This window comes from Aquila chrysaetos, chromosome 4 (assembly GCF_900496995.4).
Source record: "Aquila chrysaetos chrysaetos chromosome 4, bAquChr1.4, whole genome shotgun sequence".
Lineage (NCBI taxonomy): Eukaryota > Metazoa > Chordata > Aves > Accipitriformes > Accipitridae > Aquila > Aquila chrysaetos.
Genome location: NC_044007.1, coordinates 64,021,227 through 64,045,968, shown reverse-complemented (window position 1 = coordinate 64,045,968; position 24,742 = coordinate 64,021,227). Strand labels below are relative to the sequence as shown.

General features: G+C 37.4%; 1 protein-coding gene across 5 annotated transcripts in view; it reads left to right on the top strand.

Annotated features, from left to right (window-relative positions):
- FBXO15 (F-box protein 15) overlaps positions 1–13,890 on the top strand; it is a 31,647-nt gene extending 17,757 nt beyond the window's left edge. For 4 of the 5 annotated variants that reach the window (XM_030012474.1, XM_030012472.2, XM_030012473.2 and 1 more), the window contains 2 exons: positions 4,707–4,831; positions 8,426–13,890. In XM_030012474.1, the coding sequence (XP_029868334.1) occupies positions 4,707–4,831; positions 8,426–8,695 (395 nt within the window). In that variant the 3' untranslated portion in view covers positions 8,696–13,890. Of the gene's footprint in view, positions 1–2,732; positions 2,801–4,706; positions 4,832–8,425 lie in introns of all 5 variants that reach the window. The other variant, XR_003923107.1, reaches the window with a different exon arrangement.
- The last annotated feature ends 10,852 nt before the right edge of the window (positions 13,891–24,742 follow it).

Below are 24,742 nucleotides of genomic sequence, written 5' to 3'. Positions count from 1 at the left end.
AAGAGAAGTAGCAATATGTTTATTGATATAAAGCAGCGATTTAACAAAGTTTGATAGTAAATGCAACAGTGGTTTAACAAGATCTGATGGCAAGATTCACTTGATATTTACCGCATAGAGGACAGAGTCAGACAAAACAGTCAGGGAGACCCTCCCATTGAGTCACGGGGTTCAGAAAGGACCCCCTTGCATTCTAAACTCCTTCTCAGAGGGGAGTATAGGTGTGGCTGGATCCAGACTTAGTCCCAGGCTTGGTCAACGGTGTATGTCTAAAGGATTAAATATGTGCAATTGATCTTTTACATCACTTAGCTGAGATTTCAAAGTTTAGCATGCTGTTAATCTCTTACTGAGAATCTGTTGTGGCAAGGAATCTCACAACCTAGGGGAGTAACCTTGAGAGGCGTCCCTACTCAAGGGGAGGTCCTGGCACGCAGCCCGCTGCCGTGCAGAGCTCAGCAGGCCCTGGGTTGTCCACTGTTTATGGAGTAAGATGATCGATTTACAGTCTCCTTGCATACCGACTACAGATGTTAGCTTCTTCCAAATTTGGCTTGAGTCGGACATTGACCAGCACTGTGGTTAGGTGGGTGCATTGCTCAGATTTAGCCCTTGGCTATTGAGTTGTTACCCATCTTCCCCTGAATCCGCTTTGAGCGGAATGCAGCCATCACGACCAGACACATCCATTATGACTACCACTGGTGGTTATCACTTGAGCAGGGTTACGGGAAATACAGGTCAGGTTGCAGCTCGGGGAACACACCACCACAGACATGTCAATGGTGGCATGTTTTATTTTTGTCTGTTTTCTGTTAGTGTTCATTAATATTGTACTTCATTTTGCTGCTCTGTTTTCAATTCTTTCTGCAAAATTCTTAACATTAAATTAAAAAAGTTTTATCACACTTCATTGAACCAAGTGGATGGAGTATATATGGCTTCAGCTCTTTTTTTTCTGTTATTAATACTTGCACTGCAGTAACTAGCTGTTTTGCCACTCTGTTTTGGCTGGGTTTTAGCATTTTATTTTATGCTTCCTTCCATTTAAACAGAATTGGTAATATGGTCTTGTTGACAGATGCTGTAGGGTGAACTGAAAGTATTAGAAAACTTCTTGTTTTCAGGAAGCTGTGACAGGCTTTTTGCATAGAAGCCATGAATACTAGATCTAGTTTTTTAATAAATATTCTTGAAATGTATTTACTTAGGCTTTCAACTTTTAAGCATAGCTTTGTAGCCATATGGTAGTCTAAGCTTTGGCTTTTCAGTATTATTCCTTGTTGATATAAGTTGGTGCATTGTGCTTGCAAAATGTAATGGGGTGATTTTTGTGTGTTTAGAGAGCTTTTCAGATTTGTTTGTAAAATATCACATCATGGGTTTGAAATGTTTTAGCTTGACCTTGAAAATGACCATTTCAGCATGGTAAGCCTGGTTGTTGCCACCAGAATTAGTGTTAAGTACAGCCTTCCCTGTGAAAATAACAATCAAATTACAACTTGCAACAAAGGCTTGGTTAGCAAAACAAACTTGCTTGGCTTTTAGCTAAAATAAGTGCCTTTGAACTATTGGGCTATTTGTTTCTTTCCCCTGAGGTTTGTCTACATGATATCTGTTCTCTATATTGGTATTCCCTTTATTTGGAAATACTTGTTCCCTATAACCTATACTGATTAAAGGGCTGCTTTGCTGCTATACGTTTCTTGCATAAATCCTGGACATTAGATATTATAAGGGGACAATGAAACAAATTCTAGATGAGTTTGCTTCCTCTATGTTTTCCTTGGTGTGTTTAATATAGCTTGGTCTGCCCTTTAATTTCCTGTTCTCATCTGACTGGGATGAGGAAGGGGAGATTTCAGTACTTAACACTTCAGCTTCTTGCTAATTTCTAGGCATGCTTTTTCTCTCTGCTGGATATGAGGACTGCAATGGAGCTTTTATATTTAAAAAAAAAAAATATAAAGACTGGATTAACTAACCCATGAATAATTAGCCTTCAGGTTCCTAATCTGTGTCACCTATTTCCATTCTGGCTTAAAGTTAAGAAGTAACTGCAATAGGGGATTTATAATTTACACCTTAGCCAGGTGACCCCTCTAGCAATGCAGCGGTTCGTGTTAAATGCCATGCAATAGTAGTGATGTTCTGGGCTTCATTAATTTATTAGCAGTATGCTTATTTTCAATCTGTTTTTATTCCATTAAATTTTTCATTTGTTTTGAATGAGCGAGAGGAATAGCTGCTTGCATTCAAATTTGAATTGCAGATAACTGAATAGTCCTTTGGGAAAAATGATTGTTGACTGATATTGTTTAAAGTCTCTTGTATAAAAAAAGCTCAACTTTAAATGCAGGCTTTCAATGTTCACTCAGTAAAGCTTGACTATTTATCTAAAATAGTTTTCTCTTGAATGAAATCCTGTCATTGGATTTGATTTACTGAGGTTTGGAACTGAACCATTTGGGTACTGAACCATAAAGGCAACTGAGGTTTGGAACTGAACCATTTGGGTACTGAACCATAAAGGCAACTTAATAGCCTTTTTTGCACTTTGAGCTGGATCTTGAAAGTGAATTCTGCTTACACTTTCTTCAGTGAGTTCCCTGGGATTTCAGTGCGAGGACAGTGGGTATCACTGTCTGTAGCGATGCATTTTCCTTCAACCATACTAAATATTTCCTGGGCATAGTCATGTTGGTTTCACTGTATTCACACTCCTATTCCAGACAGTGTATGTGCTGAAAAACCTGCTGATTCTCTCCTCTGTCGTTTTTTGGGATGCTTCCTCCACACAGTAAGTATTCTTTGGACTCCCTGCTTGTGAGTGATGTCTTTCCAGCATTGGTTTGTGGCCAAGCATCTCTTGGGAGTTGCTTGGCCCCACAGTACCAATTCAGAGAAGTTTCTGGCTTCTCTGGTAAACTGTGGGCTCTCTTTCTCTGTCACGTGGCATCCAGCTGTCTGCTGTCAGCAGCCACCAGGCAAAGGCTTCTGCTGCTTCTTCACACAGGCTTTAGCTTTTTAACTCGAAGCCAGCCTTTCTGATGTTGCTGCTTCTGTCTTCAGCCTCATGGTGCTACTTGGGCTTGATTGAAGGAGAACCACAGGCAAAACACTTCTCTCTTTTTTTCGCTTTTGCCACTTGCGTCTTAAACCTCTACAAACCTCTTCAGTTATTATCTTACCATCCAGGGCCTGCTACTGGATCCTGACAAGCAGTATTTTCCTGGGAATTCCTTCTCTCCCTTCTTGTCTGTCTCCTGCAAGTGCTAGATGCATAGTTCTGTTCCTTTTTTTTTTTCCTTTGAGGTCTCTAGTGCTTTTGTTTGCTCTTTTAAGAGAGTATCTCTTGTTCAAGGGAATTTGTTTAAGGGGTGTCTTACAAACAAATCTGCTTGTGTCTCGATGTAATGCTTTTTTTTTTTTTTTTTTTTTTTTTTTTTTTTTTTTTTTGTAGTCAGAGATCTTGTTTGTTATGATGTATCCCAAATTATAATTAGACAGTTGGACTCCTTGGTTAACTTTCCTCCTCCGATAGCAAGGGAAAAAAGAATATTTAAAAAAGGTTGGTCTCTTCTAGGGGGAGAGGAATACTGTCCTGGGTTTGGCTAGGATAGAGTTAGTTTTCACAAGAAGCTGGGAGGGGACACAGCCAGGACAGCTGACCCAAACTAGCCAAGGGGATATTCCATACCATATGATGTCATGCTCAGTAAATAAACTGGGGGAACTGGCCGGGGCAGGAGGAGGACAGATTGCCGCTCAGGAACAGGCTGAGCATTGGGTTATGGGTGGTGAGCAATTGCATTGTGCATCACTTGCTTTATATATTTTTATTAGTTTTGTTGTTGTTTCTTTTCTCCTTGTGTTGTGTTATTAAACTGTCCTTATCTCAACCCAGGAGTTTTTACCTTTTTCTTCTGATTCTCCTCCCCATCCCACCAGGGCAGGGGGAGGAGTGAGCGAGTGGCCGTGTGGTGCTTAGTTGCCAGCTGGGCCTAAACCATGACAAAGACATACCAAAGAAATACAGTTATATGTAGTAATAAAATTTAAAAAAAAATCACAAAGAAATCTTAATAATTCTGTCAAAAAATGGAAGTGAGCCTTTGGAAAGCTGTTTAAAAAATGAACAAATCCATAATTTAAAAACTTGATTCAAATCAAGGCATACTGCTTGTCAGTTTAAGTGATGCAATATCCTTTTCCAGGGAGGTTTGATAGGTATCCTTATACCCTGTTGAACAGGGTTATTTGAATTACCAGACAGAGCAGAGAGATTTTAAAAAAACCAAAGGGTAGGGGATATCTCATAATTTATTTCATACGTTATGGGTTGAACTTGACTTTTGAGGAGTGGGCAGTGATGGAGGCACTGGTGGCAGGAAATTGAAATATTGAACGTGGAATTTACTCCCTGCATCCTTGTGTAAGTCCTTTAGGTGGCATTCAGATTTTTATACTCAAATATACCAAATATTTTTTAGCTTCTGCTTCTACTGTGGATCACAGAATCAAAGCCCTGAACTGCAACTTAAATTCTCTATAATGTGCTTGATATCTAGATGTTGGTGTATGACAGGGTACCTTATTGGTGAGTGGGAGGAAACTAAAGACATAGAGAGAAACAGAGAGAACATTTACAGTGTACTTAGTTTGATTTGTAGTAGTATAATGTTATATATTGTTAATATTTTCAGGTGACATTGCAAATGGATATTTGAGGCTGACAGTTGTAAGCTTGAAGGATAATAAGAAGCACTTGCCTCTTACTGGGACACTTGGCTTATCCTGGGAAACAGATGTGTTTAAAGGCAATGTAAAGGTCAGTCAGAAATACTTTTTGTTTCTGGAAATGCTTATCTCAAAACAGAATTATGTTTATGCATCCTAAATATGCTAATTTTAAAAAACTGTTTTTATTTGTGGAAGGTGTCTGTAACTAGAAAAAAACCTCAATTCAAATATTGCAAAAACGATGTGAATTTTCAGGAAAAAAAAAGTTCTGTCCTTTCTGTCTTAGAGTCTGGATTACATGATAGACCCATTATGCATGTGTGATGGCTCCAGTGCTTTCCACTCAGCAAAGATGCTGTGACTGACCAGCACTGCTTGGAAATGCTGGACAAAAGATGTACTGGAGATGTGCTTTTTGTGGTTTTTTTTGTTTTGTTTTGTTTTGTTTTTTTTCTTGCAGGCAATAAGTCTTGAACCCCTGGGAAAATGCTCTGCAGTTCTGTTGTAGCATGTATGTGCAATGAAAGTTAGAAACTGTTGGAGAATGTTAAAATGCTAGTGGACACGGGCAGAAACTACAGTCCACATTCATGCAGTCAGCACCTAGCTCTTGAGTCATGTACATGAGTCAGCTGGATTAACAGTGTATTAGAGGAATTATCACTCATTCTCTTGTATAAAATTCTTAAAAGAATTACTTTAGAGAAAGTTTGAGAGTAGTTCTGTAGATTTTGCAGTAGTGGTAAAGGCATATATTTTTAAATGTACTTCAGCTGCATGAATATTTCAGAAGTACCAAAAATTCTGATAAATGTAACTTAAGCACTACTAAAAAATGATCCAGTTCAACACTTGATTTCAATTTTGGCACTTACTTTGAAAAAAGTAAAAATTAATAAATCTGTCATTTCTGCTAATACTGCATAAGTGTGGAATGGAATACTGTTTGATAACGTAATATTTTGCTCATAGACATTCACATACTTGTTTTATAGTTTATAGCATCAGCCAGCTTTCCTATGCAATGAGGAACATAAAATTTATCTTAAAACTTAGTAATGTACTAGTATCTGTTGGGAACATCAGCTACAGTTGAGCATGGATTACGGTTGCCATTCAGTCCTCCCTCTAATTGCTCATAGCAATTTTTTTCTTCAAGTTCCTTGTCTGCATAGTGACAAGTTTGTTCACTTGCATTTTTTTTTCTCAGTTTGTACTAAACTTTTTTGAGTTGGGTGTTTGTTTTCAAAAGAACAAAAATCCTTCCCCTATGCATGTTAATAAAAATACTGTATGTTGGTAATTAGAAGGAATTCAAGCTAACAAGAAAATGCTTTTAAGGGAATTGTTTGCCATCTTTCTCCAATTGCCATGAATGTTCATTGAGAACCATGATGCAGAATAGGTGCTTTTTTAAGGCTCCTGAAAAATTTTAGACTTGAATTAGTTTTATTTTTATTGTGTATCCCATTAATTTCATTAGAACTATTCACATGCTTAAAGTTAGTGGGATCTTAGCACATAATTACAGAATATGCTTCATTTGCTTGAAAAGCATATGATAGGAGGTGGGAAATCTTGATGCCATGTTGGGCAGGTATCAGAAAATTAAGGCTCTGGGGGGACCTTATAGCAGCCTGCCAGTACCTAAAGGGGGCCTACAGGAAAGCTGGAGAGGGACTTTTTACAAGGGCATGTAGTGATAGGACAAGGGGTGATGGCTTTAAACTGAAAGAGGGTAGATTTAGATTAGATGTAAGGAAGAAGCTCTTCCCTGTGAGGGTGGTGAGGCACTGGAACAGGTTGCCCAGAGAGCTGTGGATGCCCCATCCCTGGAAGTGTTCAAGGCCAGGTTGGATGGGGCTTTGAGCAACCTGGTCTAGTGGAAGGTGTCCCTGTCCATGGCAGGGGGGTTGTAACTAGATGATCTTTAAAGGTCCCTTCCAACCCAAACCATTCTATGATTCTATATGATTTATAGCTGCTTGGCAGAATTTTTTCTTCCATGAAAATAATCATGAGTAGCACATAAAAATCTGGGAAATTAACTGTCAGAGGAAACAGAGAGCTATGGCTGTAGTCTTCAGTTTAGCTCTGTCCTATGTGCTTACAGCATAAGTTATGCTGAATATTCGTTTCTGGGAAAAAATAAATAATATCAATATTTTTTTTTTTTAAACCCCTCATTTTGTGGTGAGAGATTGCACATGTCAACACATAGCTGTGGGTAGAATTCAGTTTGGCTTTTAACATAAATCTCTAAAACTCTTAAAACATGTGAAGGCCAAATAAAATCAGCCACAGCAGCAGAACATGCCACTACTTTGAATTTATTTGAATTTTGTCCAGTACTCTAAGGAGAGGGAAAAAAAAAAAAAAGTAAAGCTTTTTTAGCACTTCTGGGTATTTTTTATAAAAAACTAATTGTTGAAGTACAGATAGTTGAAAATATGTGGGAACACCACCTCCCCCCCCCCCAACAGCCAACAGTCAAGGCCACCCTGCTTTACTTTTCATAATTAGCCTCTGATATGCAAGATGTCAGACCATGAAATAGTAATTATTTCTTGTTTCAAGTAAATTTATAGCTTGTATAAGTTATTAAATGATCATCAGCTTTGGTTTGAAATTTTTATTTTTAGCATAGTCTACAGTAAAAAACTTAGGAAAACTGTATGTATCACATTACCTCTTATGTTTGTGCCATCTGCTCCATATGGTTTGATTGAAGTACAGTAATAGTGAAAGAAATGTTAAAGCAATGGAAGCACAACTACATAGTACAGTGAAATAAAGCATTCCTAATTAATTTTTTGGCATGGAATATGTGATGTTGGTTTGTTTATGCTTTTGGAGCATATGATACTGCTGGAAGTAATGCATATATACAGCATATTTAAGATAAACTGATTCATTTAGTGATTCAGAACTCATAAGAATAGGTAACAGCTGATATTAACAATGACACACAACCCATATGCTTTTAAGGCATGTGTCAAACCATCAGTTTGCAAGTGCCCAAGAACTGGCATCCTGACTTTAACATTATCAAATGATGCAATTGTGTAGTGTTGTAAAGAAATACCTTCAAGAATTTTTAAAAGGAAGAATTATTTGGAGGGTAGAAAGATATATTAGTATTACCTTTTTGGGAAATGAAGCTTGCAGCCATTCAAAAAGTGCTCTATACCTTTTGTTTATAGCTGGCATATAAGGGTAATTGTTGTGTGTGTACACTGCCTTGGGGGTGGTGTCTTTGAGTATCTTTGCAAACATTTCTGCATTCACACAAGTTTAGCACCTGAGTTTAAATGTAGGTTTCTTTCTCATATTGAAAGGACTATCATTATTTGAATGGTAAGCTAACTAATAATTGAGAAACACAGATGTTAAAGGCTTAAAATATGTTCAAGAAATAATGTCTGATTTAGATTGGCTGTGCTACTTCCTGTAGCAGAGTTTTTGATGTCTGTAGGTTGCAATTTTGATTTCTGTAGGAAACCTCTAAATAAGTATTTGTTGTTTTGCAGTAGTCAGTAGAGCACTATCAATTATATTTTGAGCTTTTAGCCTTCATACCAAAAATTGCTCTCTGAACCCTTGATATTTCTCCTAAAATCAGGACAGATCTACTTACAGTGCCATGGCATAGGGAAATAATCTCCTCTGCTTGTGTTTGTAGGACTGCTACGTGATGGATGTTACTCTCTTGGATGAAAATGGAAAGCCCTTCTGGTGTTTCAGTGCCCCAGTCTACATCGAACTGTCTTCTGAGGCATCTAGCCTTTATGACTACCTGGGTCGTACCTATACCACAGACTATGCAGATTCAGAGGGTAAAGTCTGTGTTGAGTTGGTATGGCTGGAAGAAACCAAGGAGTATTTTATAGTTAATTTGGTGCTTTATATAAGCACCAAAAAGGTAAATAATTGGTATGGAACAAATTACTGACTTAATTGGGGCAGCAATTTCCTTGCTTAAAAAAACCAAACCAAAACAACAAAAAACCCACCACACTAAACTTTTGATGCTTAAAATTGATACCAATGAGCAAGACTGTTCCTGCAAGTTTTTCAGTAACAAGTGCAATTGCATAATTTTTTTTTAATTGGCATTGGAGGGATTGAAGAGACATGTTAATGTAAATGAATCTTTTTCTTCTCTATTGAACATCACATGGTTAGTCTGTTTCTGGTACTGGGTATATTGAAATTATTTTTAGGAATATTTTTCTTTATAGATACTTGTTACTATGGTTAACGAATTGCTTCTTGTGAGAGCCATACTGTGAAGATGCCTTGCCTTACGTAAGCTACACTGTTTTTCAGAACATTGAGTTTTATGCCTAGTAGTAAAACAGCATGTGTGCTGTTCCCTTCAGATTCGTTATTGTGTCACTGGTAAATAACAGGTTTTGAGGGGTTTTGTTAAATGCAGAAATACTTTTTTTTCAGAAAATACTTCACTTAAATATATTCTGGTAGAGGATTTAAATGTAGACAGGAAGTTACAGATCTGAACAGTATGGCAGTTAGGGCATTTGTTAAGAAAATCACATATAATATCTATTATGAAATTTCTTTAAATTCCTGTTTGTTCTGTTTTCCCGTGTTCTAACCTTCTGTCTGATTCGAGCCTAGATACTTGCCTCATGTATTGACATATGAATAAGTGTCCCAATTATCAGCACAGCTGAGCTGTTGTCTGCTCTTACTGAATGTACGTAACATTCAGTTGTTTTGGAAACAGTGCATATCTGATATAATCTTTATCTAACAGTAAGCATTCATATAAAAATTGAATATATGTGCCTGATCTTTGAGGTTCCTTGAAGTAACTTTAGGACCAAATCTCCTACTCCTTGTATTAAAAAAAAATAAAATTACATGATATTGGGACTCCAGTGTCATTACATAGCATGTTACAAACCACAGCAAATTTGTGTAGTTTCACGGTACTCTGTTAAGATAAAAGCACAACTGTGTTGTTGACTTCTGTGGCTTTATTATGGTAGTGATTTCCTTAAAAATAATTTCTCTCTTTTCTTTATTCATTTAAGTACGTTAATTGGTTCATGCAAGCAATGTTTATGTGCAAGCACTTGTGCTCTATACTACAGAGACAGTAGTGCTCTATACTACAGCAATAGGGTTGTTTCTTAATGTAACTTTCAAATATAATGAAGTTAAGGCTGATTCAGTTCTAGTTTGACTTGTATAACCTTGCTTAATGAAGAAACAGAAACATTTCTCTGTTTGGTGGTTAATTAGTGTAACGAGCATGATCAGCTGCATTCTGTCTCCTTTCTTATTCACTGCTGATGGTGACTGGGATCCCTTGAAGTAATATAAATGTTTTAACAAGTGGACTGGGTGTGATGAATGCCAGGACAACAGATGCTGAAATTCATGCTGCACAGACAAGTGGCCAGTCAAGATTTTCTTTTGCCTGAAGTTAGACTTTGAGGCACCACCTTTAGCAAGGAAATGGTAGCTCAGTCCCAAAGTCCTCTCAGTCGCTGGCCTCACCAATAAGCATGTAAATGAAGATGTAGAATTATTCTGGCTGCATTGATCCTTTGAGATGGGCAAGTATGTTCTCTGACCTGCTGTGAAGCTGCTGAAGTCAATGGGCACTCAGCAGCCATAAAATGGTAAGATTCTGTTACTGCTCATTCTAGCTGAATTTTTTGTTGCATTTCTAATTTAAAAAAAAAAATAATAAAGTACTTCCTTTTGCTTAAAAAGCAATTTCAGTTTCTGAAGTATTTGGCTGTTATATACAATTGAATGTTTTATAGAAAATCCTGGTGTCACTATTGGAAATGAAATGAGAGTATGCTGTCCCTACCCCCCATACTCCAATCTAGTAGCCTGAAAGTTTACTAACTGAATTAATTAGAAAGAGGTAAGTCTTTAGCAGCGCTGTCAACCTAAAAAGTGATACAAGGCATAGCAGAGTTTCCTCAGGCTATTGCTAACTTATTTCTGCTGTTCATAAACAAGAATATGTATATATGCCGCAGACCCAAGCAAATGGTGGTTCTGAGATCTTCAGAAATGGATGTAACTGTTGCAGAGCTGTTCTCGCACATCTTCACTGAAGTAACAGGACCATAATGTTGTCCTTTCTGAAGATATGAAGACTAAGAATCCGTTTTTACCTCCTCAGGTAGGCCTGAGATGGACCTAAACCTGCTGTAGTATTATGCCATGTGTACACTGCTTTAATTTCAGCTGACAGTTGCTTTTAACTTGCACAGCAGAAGCAAATTTAGTAGTTATCACCTGTATGATCAAACCTGCAAAGGTATATGTGGCTCCACTCAAACTTCCATTTCTTCAACTCCCATGTTCCTTTCTTTGTATAAGTGAGGACATACACTGAACCTCCACAAAGGAAAAGGATGATGTTAGGTAACGGCACTGGCCCTTTTCATAAAAGAAAATATCATCTGTTCCAAAGACCTACACATTTTGATAAAATCTTTGGCTAATCTTCTGCTAAGTCCCTTTTTATATACCTGGTGCAAAGGGTGGTAGGATGCGTTGCATGTCCCACTCTGTGATAAAAGACAATTGTTAGAACAAACAGGGAAAATGGAGGCACCAGCTGAAATCTGATCATCAAAGTACACAACTGGTTGTGACACTAAGTCTTACATCACATTTTTCTCTTAATGCCTCAGGATTTCTTGCAGCTGCTTTTAATGATTTTGTTAGTGTTCCATACTGAAGAGAGGACAATGTCTTTATTGTAATTGCATAATTTATACAAGTAGTATGACAATTTCTGTGAGAGAAAGTATAAGCACTTGTAAGTGGAAAAAAATGTAAATGTTAAAGATTTTGCTTGTATTTGTGTGCACTTTATGGACCAATTCATCCAAGTAAAAAGATGGTAACCACCACCAACTTTTAAATGTGTATGTTTAAGTACACTGCAACAGATAGAACTGTGATATTTTTTAAAGGGTGATTTACCTGGTAGGCAAGTGTAAAAACAGTACTTTATTGCAAATATAACAGTGCTCATTTAACATAATGAGTTTAAATTGCATTGAAAAAGAATCAGTTAGTATGAAAGAATGATTTAGTGAAAGGGCTTTTATGAGATTATTCCAACAGTGGAGGAGTTGTCTTTTTAATAGAACTACATCTAAATGTTAATCCTGCCATTTGTCATTGTTTTGCCAGATGTCTGCTGTGTACCTAAATGCTTCCATATTCTGTAGTCTTGATTTTCTTTTTTCCTTTTTTTTTTTTTTTTTTTTTGAAGGAGGTACTTGTAAATGGAAAATGTCTTCAATGAACAATTCATTAATGTTCTTGGGCACTTAATGTTCTCTTCCATTGATACAAGCTGGAACTGTGTTGGTTTATATAATCTGAAGAATTGTCTTTAATTTTAACACTGGCACTCTGGAATCATTGATCTTTACTGTGGTTGGCTTACTTTAGTGGGAAACTAATAGCAGCTATATATTTCTGAAGTCTTTGTAGTGTAGGCTAGTAATCACAGTATTTTTCTTCAAACTGGACTTTCATTTTTTTTTTTCTTCCTATCTTTTTGCAATTGCTGTTAGAGAACAAGCTCTGCTTTCATAATGCATTTCTGTTCCAATGTGCTTTTGATACATGTGATTGAATACAGAGAGCAGTTGTATGGTGGATAGCCTCATCACAGATTTTTTTTTCTTTTTTTTTTTTTTTTTTTTTTTGCCTGCCTGGCCTCTCTCTCCCTATTTAGCAGGCATGTTCTGATTTACATTCATCCATTAGATATTTAGGAATGGTATTTAGATTTTGTTGAAACTTCTCGTCATATGCTTGCTTTCTGAGAAAAGGACTGTCTTGTTTTTATGTGTTCAGCTACATGGCTATCTGATGCTAGCAATTCAGTACTCAGCAGAAATATATGTATAGTATAAGGATACCATGAGGTGAAATGGATTAATACTGTTTCAGATTAAGAATCTAGACAAGTGATCAAGTTGTATATCTTAATGAGTTACCATCCAGCAACAGTCATGTAGTAGCCTACCTTGTATTTACCAGGTGTTCCAACACATTCAAACAATTAGAAGGAGGTTTAGGTAAAAGCATTTGCTCTTCTGCCTGTCTGGCATATTGCTACAGCTCAGCTGATAACTCAGTGAATCACTAAGTTGTGTTAACTGAATCTGAGCTCAAATATAACTGCATTAGAAACTGCACAGATAAAACAGTATTTCGAGAAATTAAAATGAGAACAAGCGATGGGTTTTAATCTCTGCTTGTATGTAGTGGGTTGGAAGGACATTAATATGAAAAGTTAAATCCTGTCATTGTTTCCTGTCTCTTGTTTCGACCATAAATCAGAATGGGAAATGGTGGCAACAAAGATAACTAGTTGAGTCGTGTGTGGTGAGGAAAGATTTATTGTACTGAATGTCAAAGCATTACTTATTCTGTTCTTACTTCAAATTTTAAACCATTTAGGAGTCTTTCTCATGCTCTGTCTCTTTTGAAATGTCTGTGAAAAAGGAGTAAATACTACTTTGTATTAATGCTATTTCAGTTGTAGAAGTGTTTGTAATAAAGTTGAAAACTGTAAGGCTTTTAAACACACCAAAGAAAACTAAAATGGGAGTTATTCTTTCTATGTTTAAGTTGTTTATCTCCTTTTGAAGAGAGATGCACCTTTTGAAGGGAAATGCACTTACAACTCAGATACTGATTGTATATTAGTAGGTAGAATTACTTTTGTTCTGCATACGGACCACCTGGAATGCATGTTAATAATTTTTTCTCTCCTGAATCAGTCATGCACAAAGTTACATTCAGCTGTCTTGATGAAATCTTATCCAAAAAAATGCAAGGTAGGGATGAATGTGTAATAGCTAGGTAGTATCCAGTTGATTCACTGAAATACCATAGATCAGTTTAGTCTGCAGGGATTGGAAAGTATTTAACTGTTAAACAAAAAACCACCACCACCAAACCCCTCAAGCTAAAGCAAATGCTTAGCTTATCAGAATTTACATATCATCATTTCTTCTGTACCAAAGATAAAAAAATACATTTTTACAAATACGCTGGAAAAAAAACTCTCAATGTTCAGAAAAATCTGGAAATAATGAATAAAGTCAGTATTCTTATTCGTGATTATCAGTGGTTCTTTGTTCATTGTTATCTCATTTGTTTTATAACACCTTGATTTACAACTTTCCCTTATTTTTTTTCTGTTAAAAATGTGCAAAGAGAGCTGTCTGTATGTACCTAGTGAAAACGTTTAACAAAAACCTTAAAAGAGAGATAAGGTACTCTGAAACTAAATCATTCTATTTCAAGTTTGCTGCCTGTATGGTATGGTAAGTAAAAGAATGTTTTTGAGGGAAAAAAAAAAAAAATTATAGTAATTATACCACATGTCCACCATGTTTTGTTCTAATTTTTACCCATGTATATAAGGATCTTAAATTTTCAGTTTCAGTTCTATTGCTGAGTAGATTTGTAAGAGTGGAATATTTTTGTGTGAGGAAAGACAGAACTTTGTAATGCTAACGTTATGCTATGCTGAAAAGACATTTAATGAATAAGTAATGGAATAATGCAATTACTAAGTAATTTTTTTACTTCAAGTTTTGCATCTGCTTTCACATATTGTAGGACATACGGTGAAGACTGAATTGGAAATAGGAAGTCTTTAGGAAGTAGTAGAAGTAACTCAGAGCTGCTCCTTTTTTTAATCTCAGCATTTCGGTTTTAAAAACCTGATGGCACAAATGTACTTGCATGGACAAGCTATTAAGTTACTGAACATGATTTATGTTTTGCTCTGGGACCAGCAGATTTAGGTCTGAATCTTACCTCCTGTTGTGTCTTAAGCAGTTGATATTCTAGTGTTAACAATCCATTTCCTGCTTCACTTCTCCCTCCACGGTATCCTGAAGAAATCAATTATATACATATTTTCAAAGTCCCAAGCCCAATTAAAGATTTGCAACACTTTGCAGAATAAAGCTTCATCAGATGTGAAATGATTGGTTCAGCTAATTGGAAATCAGGCATGTGACCCGTCTGAGACTGCTGGAAGTGAAGCTTGATGTTAGGATAGTATAACAAATCTAGCAAGGTGTGGGACTGAGGGGGAGTGACATAGTAGTAGTTAGTTTCCCACAGATAAATTTATGTAAACAGATTTTGATATATACAAAGCCTGAGCAGAAGGCAGCTATTCCGGCCTTTGATTTTCACTAATTTTTATATCTGCTTAGGAATTTGTGGAACACAAGGATTCTTGCCCAGTTTACTCAGTATTCCTGAAGGATCAAAGCTCAAGTATTGGACTCCACTTTTATGCAGCTGGAGACCTCTATGTGTGGGTTAGTTTAGGATACTCTTTAGAATTGAGGTGCTAGTTAACCTGTCTGTTGTTGAACTATATATGAAAAAGTTTTCATTGTTTTATGCAGCTCTATTCCATTAAAAGCCAGCCTGCAACAGTGGGTTCTTTCTCAAAAACCTGAATTCAAAGATTTATCCATTACTGATGAGTACATTCATACATTGCCTCATTCTCATTAGCCAGCAAACAAAACTGGAAAAAACCCAGCAGCATTAAGTTTATCGCTTTTGAGAGACAGAGGCTTTTTTTTTCTGGCATCTCCCAACAATGACTGTTTGCAAGTACAGTGTAGTCTCTAATGTAGTAGGGGCCTTCCGTTTAAGTTACTAAATACACTTACGTGTGGGATTTAAATTTACTGTTACAGAGCACTCTCTGAGACTCTTCTGCTGTGCGTTGGTCCCTCATTTTGCACCTGCGGTAATTCTGTGCAAAACGTGTACAGTAATATTTCAGTGCAAAGAGGAGGATGTCTGCAAATTTTAAAGTCCAAAGAGAGGCCCATCTGCAAGTCAGGCTGCACATCCATAGTTGTGTTACATGGGACATTTATTCCAGGATTTATTAAAACTGGAGTTTTGGTTGGTGCTTTAGCTCTGCTCTTTATGTTTATTGCTACTAATTCAGCAGTAAGGATTTCCAGTGTAGATGTCCTTTATGATCTCATATCTCTATGAGAGTTGAAATAAATTATCTAGCAATGAAACTGGGCAGAATTACATTCAGTAAGAGGAATAAGATTTAAGTTTTCTGATTTGTGTTGATAGTTTTGCCTTGACTATTAAAAATCCGATTTAAGCAAATGACCCGTTTCCAATTAATACTTGGGTATTAGCATAAAACCAGCCTTGATTCTTGCTTTTTTTGCCAGAATTTGTATAGAAAATAATTCTCAGATGTTAGCAGACTACCCCAAATTTATGACTGCTTGATCCAAATGAAAATAATGCACGCTGTTTGACTGTTGTAGCAGCTACTTGTTCCTCTGAGATTCTTCTCTGAAAAAGTGATTTCTTCTCTTTGAGATAAGAATAATGGAAGTTGATTTACCCCTTTTGTCCTTCATTAATAATTTTTGCCGAGCTTTCATTAGATATATGTTCTCATAGCGTAGACATAGTTACCTAGGTTAAGAGTACACGTGTATCTGTGTGTGAAAACTTATTTATAACTCCAGGTGATCATAATACATTTTCTAGCTGTGAATAATTTGCCGGCTCCTTTAAATCTACAACTTGAATCTTTTTCCAAGGACTGATTTTTTTTGGAAAGTTGTTTCTCAAGACCCAGAGATGATTTTAAGACACTGCATGTCTCTCCCCCTCCCCCCCCCAGAGGCCTATGTCACATCGTTTCAGCAGATTTCAGACAGGGCACTTGCTCATTTTACTCCTTTTACTGATCTTTTTTTCTCTAGTCTTATGGAAGCACCCACCACCTTTTACTAACGCTGTTGTGCATTTGGCACTCCAGGCAGCTTCTGTGTAGAGCAATCTCATTCATTTCATTTCCTTTTCTCGTTTCAATGTGATATATAAAATAACACACACTAACAAAGTCTTGTTCATAGAGAATGGCCCATTTTTCACATGGGCAGCAGCTGGCATCTGTGCAAGGTCACCTGCAGTTAAGCATTCATTTTTTCTACCATTACGTTGCTTCTTAAGGCACCAAAATAGCTGGTAGTCTGGATGTCCTTGTAATCCATTTTCATTGAATGTTTCTGTCTTTCATATGCTTACCTGCTCTCTCCTTTCCACTCCTGCTATATGTATTTCTTGTAAAGGTGTTTGTATGAGGAGGCAAAGAACTTCTTTACTGCTAAGAGGGTATAGGGTAGGCAACAACTGATAGCTTCTAGGCACTGGTCGCTGCCAGTGTTTCCCATGTAGCAGGCCAAGACTTGAACTGGAGAGCAGCACCGAGTTCTGCTGTCTTAGGGGAAAATGAATGCTTCCCCCATGTACCTCTTTCTTTCTGTGAAGGTAGCCAAAGCCTGTAGTAACAGGATTCCTACCCTAGGTAACTTGCTAAGGTGGATAGAGGCAGGTGAGATAAATCTAAGGCCTTTGAGTCCACAAACTTTCTTGCACCAGAGTAGAACAAAGAGCTTGTCATGAGATGAGTCCCAGAAGAGAAATGGAGTTTGGGTAGAAGCAGAAAGTCATTGTGGATGGCCCATGGAACCCATTGGTTGTAATCCTTATAGAGAGGTGAATTTCTTTTATTTCCAGGATGTGTCTCAGAATGCAAAGTTTACCCATGAGCAATTTACTGAACAGTAATTGAGTTTCGGACTAGCCCTTCTGTGATTTAATTGTGTTACTGATGATACCAGTCTCCTGTGCTATGGACCACTGCTGAGGGTTCAGGAAATGCAGCGTAAGGCTGGTACAACAAATGTAGCCAACACATGGTAATCTTTGCAGCTCTTCCTTGGAAACTGCAGCAGGAGGCTGCAAGAAAAAGGCCACCATATGTAATGGCACATACAAGGGTTGCAGCTGAAGGTGGAAAAAAGTTCTGTACTTCAGGCTTCAGCCTCTACCTCTTTTTCTTATTTTTTTTCCTATTGCATTTGCTTCTTTACATGTTTCTTCCCACACTTCTTTATATCAGATACTGCCTCTGTCTTACCTTAATCCAAATGGTATTCACAGAGGGGATTGGGGGATGTCCCTTGTTCATTTATCTGATGAATATTTGGCAGATTTGCTGCTGGGAGCTGCCAGGACCTTTTTTAGCTTCATCAGTGTCAGGCTAATGGTCTTGCCACATAGGGACTACAATAAATCTTGTGTGATCTCTTCCCACAAGTATGGAACTGCATATCTTATAAAGGTGTGGGGCAATTCCTGATGTCCTTGATGAAAGCAGTAGCTGCCCAGTGGATTAAAGCAACTGAGAGAAGATTCCAAAATAATATAAACTTGTAAACCAGCAAAGTTTATACAGAATATGGCACACTGGTAGCGTCTGCTTGCTATGGGCACAATTGGACAGGTTATGGAACAGGTTTCAGCCACTTGAAAACGTGAACTGAAGCATGAATTTAATATGTATTGTAGCTGCAATCTGGCAACAGGGACTTAGCGAACTTTCTAGCCATCTATTCTGTAAAGGACATAAATCATAAACCAGCACTTTTCCCTGCCACTTTCACTAATGCTTACTTTCACATTACACTCCCATAACTTTGTGACAGGCAGCGAGAGAAGTTACACAGGCATGTGAGATTTGTCTCAGCTAGTAGAATTTTCAGGGTGTAAAATAGGGAGTGGGGGAAGAGAGGGTCCTTTTTTGAAAATGTTTAGCTTACCTTCTCTGGCAGCTTACTTATTCAGTAGAAGAAATTGCATGCTAACCATTTAGCCTTAAGAATGTTAGCACGTAAGGGAGTTTAATGAATTAGTTTAAACAGAAAGGAATTTTGTAATGTGCACTGAAATTGCTTCATCATATTCATTGGGTGTAAAAAAACTCCTGTTGGTATTACAAGTGATGCTTTTCGTAGTTTGCATTTTAAGTGAATTTAAGGCTGTGGAAAGTGCTTCCTTTAGGCAGAGATTTTCTAAGTAGATCGAGAATGATGCAGTGTGGATGGCATCTAAAGTTCATTAGCAACTTCACCCTGGGAATGTCACCTCCAGACATGCCAGTAGCTCAGCAGTCATGTCCTTTCAGCTTTGCTGCCTCTAGAGATACTAAAGATGATGCAGCAAGTTAGCATCATCATCATACAGAAATTCCATCCTGCAGTAGCATAAACCAGCAGTTTCATTACAATCTTCAGTTAACTGTGGGGAGAAATAGGTTTTGACATGCAAGCAGTTTATATCTGTGTTACCTTCTCTTCAGTTATGTGGCTGATCTTATCCTGCTGCCTTGAACTAACTATAAGGTAGCGTATCTTATCTGATAATGACAGAAGGCTATGTTGAATTTCTTTGACTGGATTTTAACCAGTGACTTGAAAGGTACTTTCTACTACAAAATCTCACTTTGAGTATCTATGCATACATCTAGTTTGGTTTTTTGGGAATAAAATCACCACCTGTTTCTCTCATAGTCCCAGATTTTTTTCAGTGAGAATATTGACAGAAGCATACCTGTGGAAAAGGGTTTGATCTCAGCAGGACTTATGTGATAAGCATAGTTAAACATGTGAGCATACATTCGAAAAGTCTAAAGTTCTGTCAGTACATATTTTGCTATTTGTATTCACATTTCCCTCATTGCCTTTAAGAGAAGGTGTATTCCTGTGTTCATGGGAAAATTTCTTTCTCTGTCTTTCCAGCATTACGTAGGAAGCACTGTTCTTGTGTTGAAGCACCTGCAGTCATGTAATGTAGTGGTAAAATGCATTTCCTTGTAATGGTTCCTAATCAGGTTACTGTGAGAAACATAATTTTGTAAGGTCTCTCTCAAAACCCCTCATTTTTTTTCTGAGAAGTGAAGGTTGATGAGTGGAAATGGATGCTGAAAAGAATTCTAAAAGTAGCTAAACTGCTGGGCCAGTTTTGCTGGGTTATCTGAGCAAAGTGAAGTTCATGTCCTTTCCCTTTTCCCCCTTCCAGGCAATGTATCTTGAAACAGCGGCAGTAAATCTAGGTGTAGTCACGCATAAATCCTTTCCACGTAACTGCTCTCCCCATGTGGTTACACTGATTAGCAATCTTTAGTTTGTAGGTCAGGATTCATTTGATTATATGTGCTTGTTTATCACTGCCCTAGAGTCACTCATTGAAGAGCTAGTTACTGAGTGTGCAGTTCTAGTTCGTACTCATTGTTGACCTTTGGGCTTCTGCACACTTTGTCTTGAATAATGTTTTTTCAGTAGCAGTCCAGCTGTCATCTAGCAGTTCCCGTCTCCTCGGTGAATTCTGTTCCAGGCTCCTCGTTTTCATTATGCTTGGTTCAATCCCAGTGTTTTTATATCCTGCTGCATTAATTTCTATAGTATATATGAAGTCACTTTCTTTGGGTGGAAGAGTCAGGATAGTTCCACCATAAAATGTGCAAGTGGGGTCAGAGTTGAACTTTGCTGCTAAGGTTTGCATAGAAAATGCGTTATATTACACTTCCTCTTAGTTAATTTGTATGGTTGAAACATAATTGTTCATCTAAGCTGAAGAGAGATTGCTTTGAAATGTTTCTTACACCAGCAGATCTTTGATCAATGAACCAACAGCTTGTATAGATTTTAAAAATCTTCGCTGCCCATGCTCTGCATACGACTTACATATTTGTCTTTGATATCATAACAATGTTGTTGTTTAGTGCTTCCTTAGAACTGCTGAGTTTTCTGCACAGCGTGAAGTTGGACAGATTCAGAAAATGTTCTGCTTTACCTAAAAACCTCAAAAAGCAAAGTTTTTAGGGTAATCCTAAGTATTATTTTTATTATAGGGTTTGGAAGATCTGATAATTTGTATTATGCCTTTGGCAGTGCAACCTTTGGGTATGTGGTTCCCTAGTGTAGATTTGTAGACATGTGTGCAGGTTTGAAGACTAGTATAGCTATGGCAACACAGGGTTAATGTGTTCATATAGGACTGTGTTAATACATTTCTAGAACTGGAGGCATAGTGTTAGCTTGGGTATTCTTCCGAATTCTTCTGCACAACACGCAACAAAATGTTAAATGATTTAATTAAACAAAAACAAAACCAAAAAAACCCAAAAAACAAACAAGAAAACCGTAAGCATTCTGAGTTATTAGAAAGTCGTCCTCCTGATTTTAAAAAAATAAATAATTAAATCTACAGGTTACACTGCTTCTGGAATTGATGTGCAGCATCTGAAGGTAGCCAAGAGCCAGTCTATTATATATATGATGAGGTTAAATGAGACACAACTGTAATGTGACACAACTGTACACTATTTCTTATACGTCATGGACAAGGATAGTTCAGCTTGTGTTGAAGCCCAATAATATGGCAAGTGGATGTTGTTTGCACCAAGCAGATTAAGCAGATTCACCTTAAGTAGTACGCAATACCACAGTGACAGCTGAAAGATGATTCTAGCTAGTAGCAAGAAATAACAGCGAACTTCTAATAAGATGGAAACAGGATAATTCATTATGGTGCTACAGAAAATGCTGTGGTTGCTGAACAGCTTATAAGCTTTATTATTAGTATTATTATTAGGAAATTATGGTAATTGGCCACAATGCTTCCCCAAAACCGATACAGTTGATGTTCTAGTGTTAGGGGCTCATTGCATGCTGTATACTGTACTCAGTGGAGATGGTTTGAATCGGGCATTTGCATTATGTGATTTGTTTCAAATGTTCTCTGTCATGCATGTGAGAGTAATTCATTTTAGCAGCTGGAAAATGCACTTGAGTCTGTGGTATACGTCGATATGTAATTTTCCGTTTTCTTGCATGCTGCTGGCATTTAAAGGCTTCGAATTGTTCACAGCAGTAGATGTTCCTTCTAGGGGAGGTAGAACAACATTCTTGTTGTAGACTCAGTTGGATCTCTTTAGTGCACCCTACTGGTTTTGGTATGTAGTTGAATAAATGGGTAGATATTGACAATGCAGACTCATGCAAACTCATAATTATCTGTACTATGTGAGACATTGTAAACAATATTGTCTCAGAACCCCATTGTCAGGCATTGTAGCACATGGGAATAAAGATAAAACTGCAGCAGGCTGCCTTTGGCCAACAGGGAAAAGGTGTATTTGCAGAGAAAAAAAAATTGCATCAGAGACAGGGAGATGACTCAATGGAAATCTAATCATCTGTCAATTGAAATGACTGCTATAAAGGGGGTAATCTAATAATGTAAGTCTCTTATGCAACTTTCCTCAGTGTCCTTTGTAGTCTTTTCCCCACCTGGCGAAAACTAGAGAGGGGAAGAGGAACTGCCTTCTTAATATCCCATTTCTACTTTTTGGAAGGCTTTATTTCTGTAAGTAGCTGTGTTTAGTAATGTTTACCTCTAAGAGAATAGTGGATGTGCTGTTATCTCACACATTGAATACAGGTAATACTTCATTTTGCCTCTTGCCTGTGATTATCTCTGTTCTGGGACCCATGGGAGGAAAGCATCCCTTTGAAAGGAATGCTGAAACCAGAGATGACTGGAAATTATTTTATAAAAGCTGATCTGAAGTACGCTCCTAAGAAGGTAGTAATGCACAGTTATGGAGGGCAACTGGTTCAAGGCCCCGATAACTGCAGTGCTTAGCTCCGATCACTGTATCAAGTGACCAGGCTCTGTTGTAGGCTCAGTTCCAGTGTTACAGTGCTTCTGATGCTGACTCCTTCAAGATGTTCTGGCGTCCTTACATAAAACACTGGGTTATCGTAAATCTTTCAAAAGGGGTAGCTTTGTGAAGAGTAGTTGGTGGTGGTGGTGGTTGCCACTTTTTTAAATTTACCATTTTCTGAAATGTCAAGATAGAAGTTTATATTGCAGAGTTTCATTTAACATTTTTCAACTGCCTTTGTGTTTTTGCAAAGTGCTCTACAATAAAATTACTGAAATAATTGCTCTCTCGCCCATCCAAAAAAAGAAAGCCATTGTCAGGCAGGTGCTTTTTGACAATTTGAAAATCTGTAGCATATAGAGCCATAAAATGTGGGTACCCAGAATAGAAAAATACTTTGATATAAGTAGATCAGCATAATTAAATCTTTTTAATAGTTCAGCTGTTAAAAACTGCCTCAGTAAGATAAATTGATCCTAAGGAGTCTGACTTGGCGGGGGGGGGATAAATCTGTGACATCATCTATGTCGAGTACAATGTACACGACATCAACGCAACTAATCTTTTCTTACTGCTTGTATATTTTACCCTCTCTTTGCATTGCTAGTATTTCTCTCCAGTTAAAACAAGCATTTTAGCAGAGGGAGGGAGTAAAGTCTTTTTATTGAGATAGATTCTCTTAGTGGTGAATACCGTGTGAGGTTAGAACCTAATTTCAGGACTGGTGAATTGACAGAGTCAGGCGGCACATGTGTTCTCCTGTTTGTCATTCTCATGTCATAATAGTTGAGGAGAAAGAGTGAACTTGTGGAAATGCTCATTGATAAGTTACATGTTTCAGTCCAGTTTCTTGTGTGAATCCTTTTAGAATGCAAGTATATGAGGAGTAACTGCGGTGATTAAAGATTGTTGTGCAAATTCTCTTCCTCTTTATGGTGATTACTCACCTTTTCAGAATGACTTCCATTACGTTCACCTCACCATTAATACTTTAGCTGAGGGATGTTTTACACTACATTTCCCAGAACGCTTATGCAGCTGACATCTGAATACTCTCCAAATAAATGACAATCTGTCATTTTGATGCCAGATTCATGGCTTACGACTTTCTTATGTAGGAGGAGTGATTATGACACTATAAAGTACCTTATTGTACAAAACTGCATAATAAGGTATAAAACTGTGTATTATTTATTATTTCCATCTTGAGGCCTTATTATTTCATTAACTCTCTGACCTTTTCTGTCAGATGTTATTGTTTCAGCAGAACCTTCCTGCAGATTTAGAAGTTTGTTCTCAATATTGAAGCGTTCCTACATTGTCTTACTATATGCAAATGGAGTTTCCTTCAGTATTTTTAGTAGGAACTGGGTCTTTTTTGCAGTTCTTTAAATTTCTGATAATATTACCCTGCTCACTTATACCACCGAGACCTACAGAAGCTTTGATGTTTAACAAACAAAACTTCTTGCCAAATATCAGGAAGAAGTGAAGGTCTGCTTGAAGTTACTTCTTTAACAAGGCAAACAAAATAAAATAAAATTGTTATAGTTTAGAACTCAAATTCTTCCAGTGGAAAGCAGAATTTTAGTCTCAAAAACCGCTGTGTTATGATTCTAGAAGTTATGATTTATGAGCAGGTTCATTATTTATGCAACATGACTTTTCCCATCAGTAATTCTTGGATTATGCTAATTAACAGAATATAATAATTTGCATATAAAAGATGTAAGGTGGCACTGATATATCATTACTTAGGGCAATGTAGATTATACTGATGGAGAGTGCAAAGAAGTTTTATGTCTCAGTGCATCAGGAAAATGGAAGTGCTAGATCACTGTACTCTTGAGTTCATATACTGCACAAAGGTACTGATGTTACGTGTGCTAAATTATCCTTCATATTTAAATTACCACTATGATCTGCACTGTTCATAGAATGAGTGCTTCAGACAGCTGTTTGTCTATGTTGTATTCTCTTTGCAGCTGCTTCTGGAAGTATTTGAAAGCTTTAAACTGAACTTGCAGTTCACTGGAGCCCCAGTCTGTGAAAAACAAGGACGTGTTTATCATGAACCTACAAAACGAAGAAAAGTGCTGTGATGATCCTTGTATTGTGCTGCTCTTCTCCCTGCTTGATTTCCTTCTCTTTCCTCAGCCTTCTGTACATCTCTCTCCTGATATTACTGTTTCCCCCAGGTCTCATATCTCTCAGGTATAACAGCTTGTCCTATCTTTCTTGGTTGCTTTCTTGGATGCAAATAGGGATTTGCATCAGGACTGCTGCAATTTCAGTTAAGAAACATGAGAGCGGAAGGAAAGCTTTATCGTATTTTTGTTCCTTTTGGTTTGGTGTCAAGTTTTCTGTCCCTTGTTTGGTGAT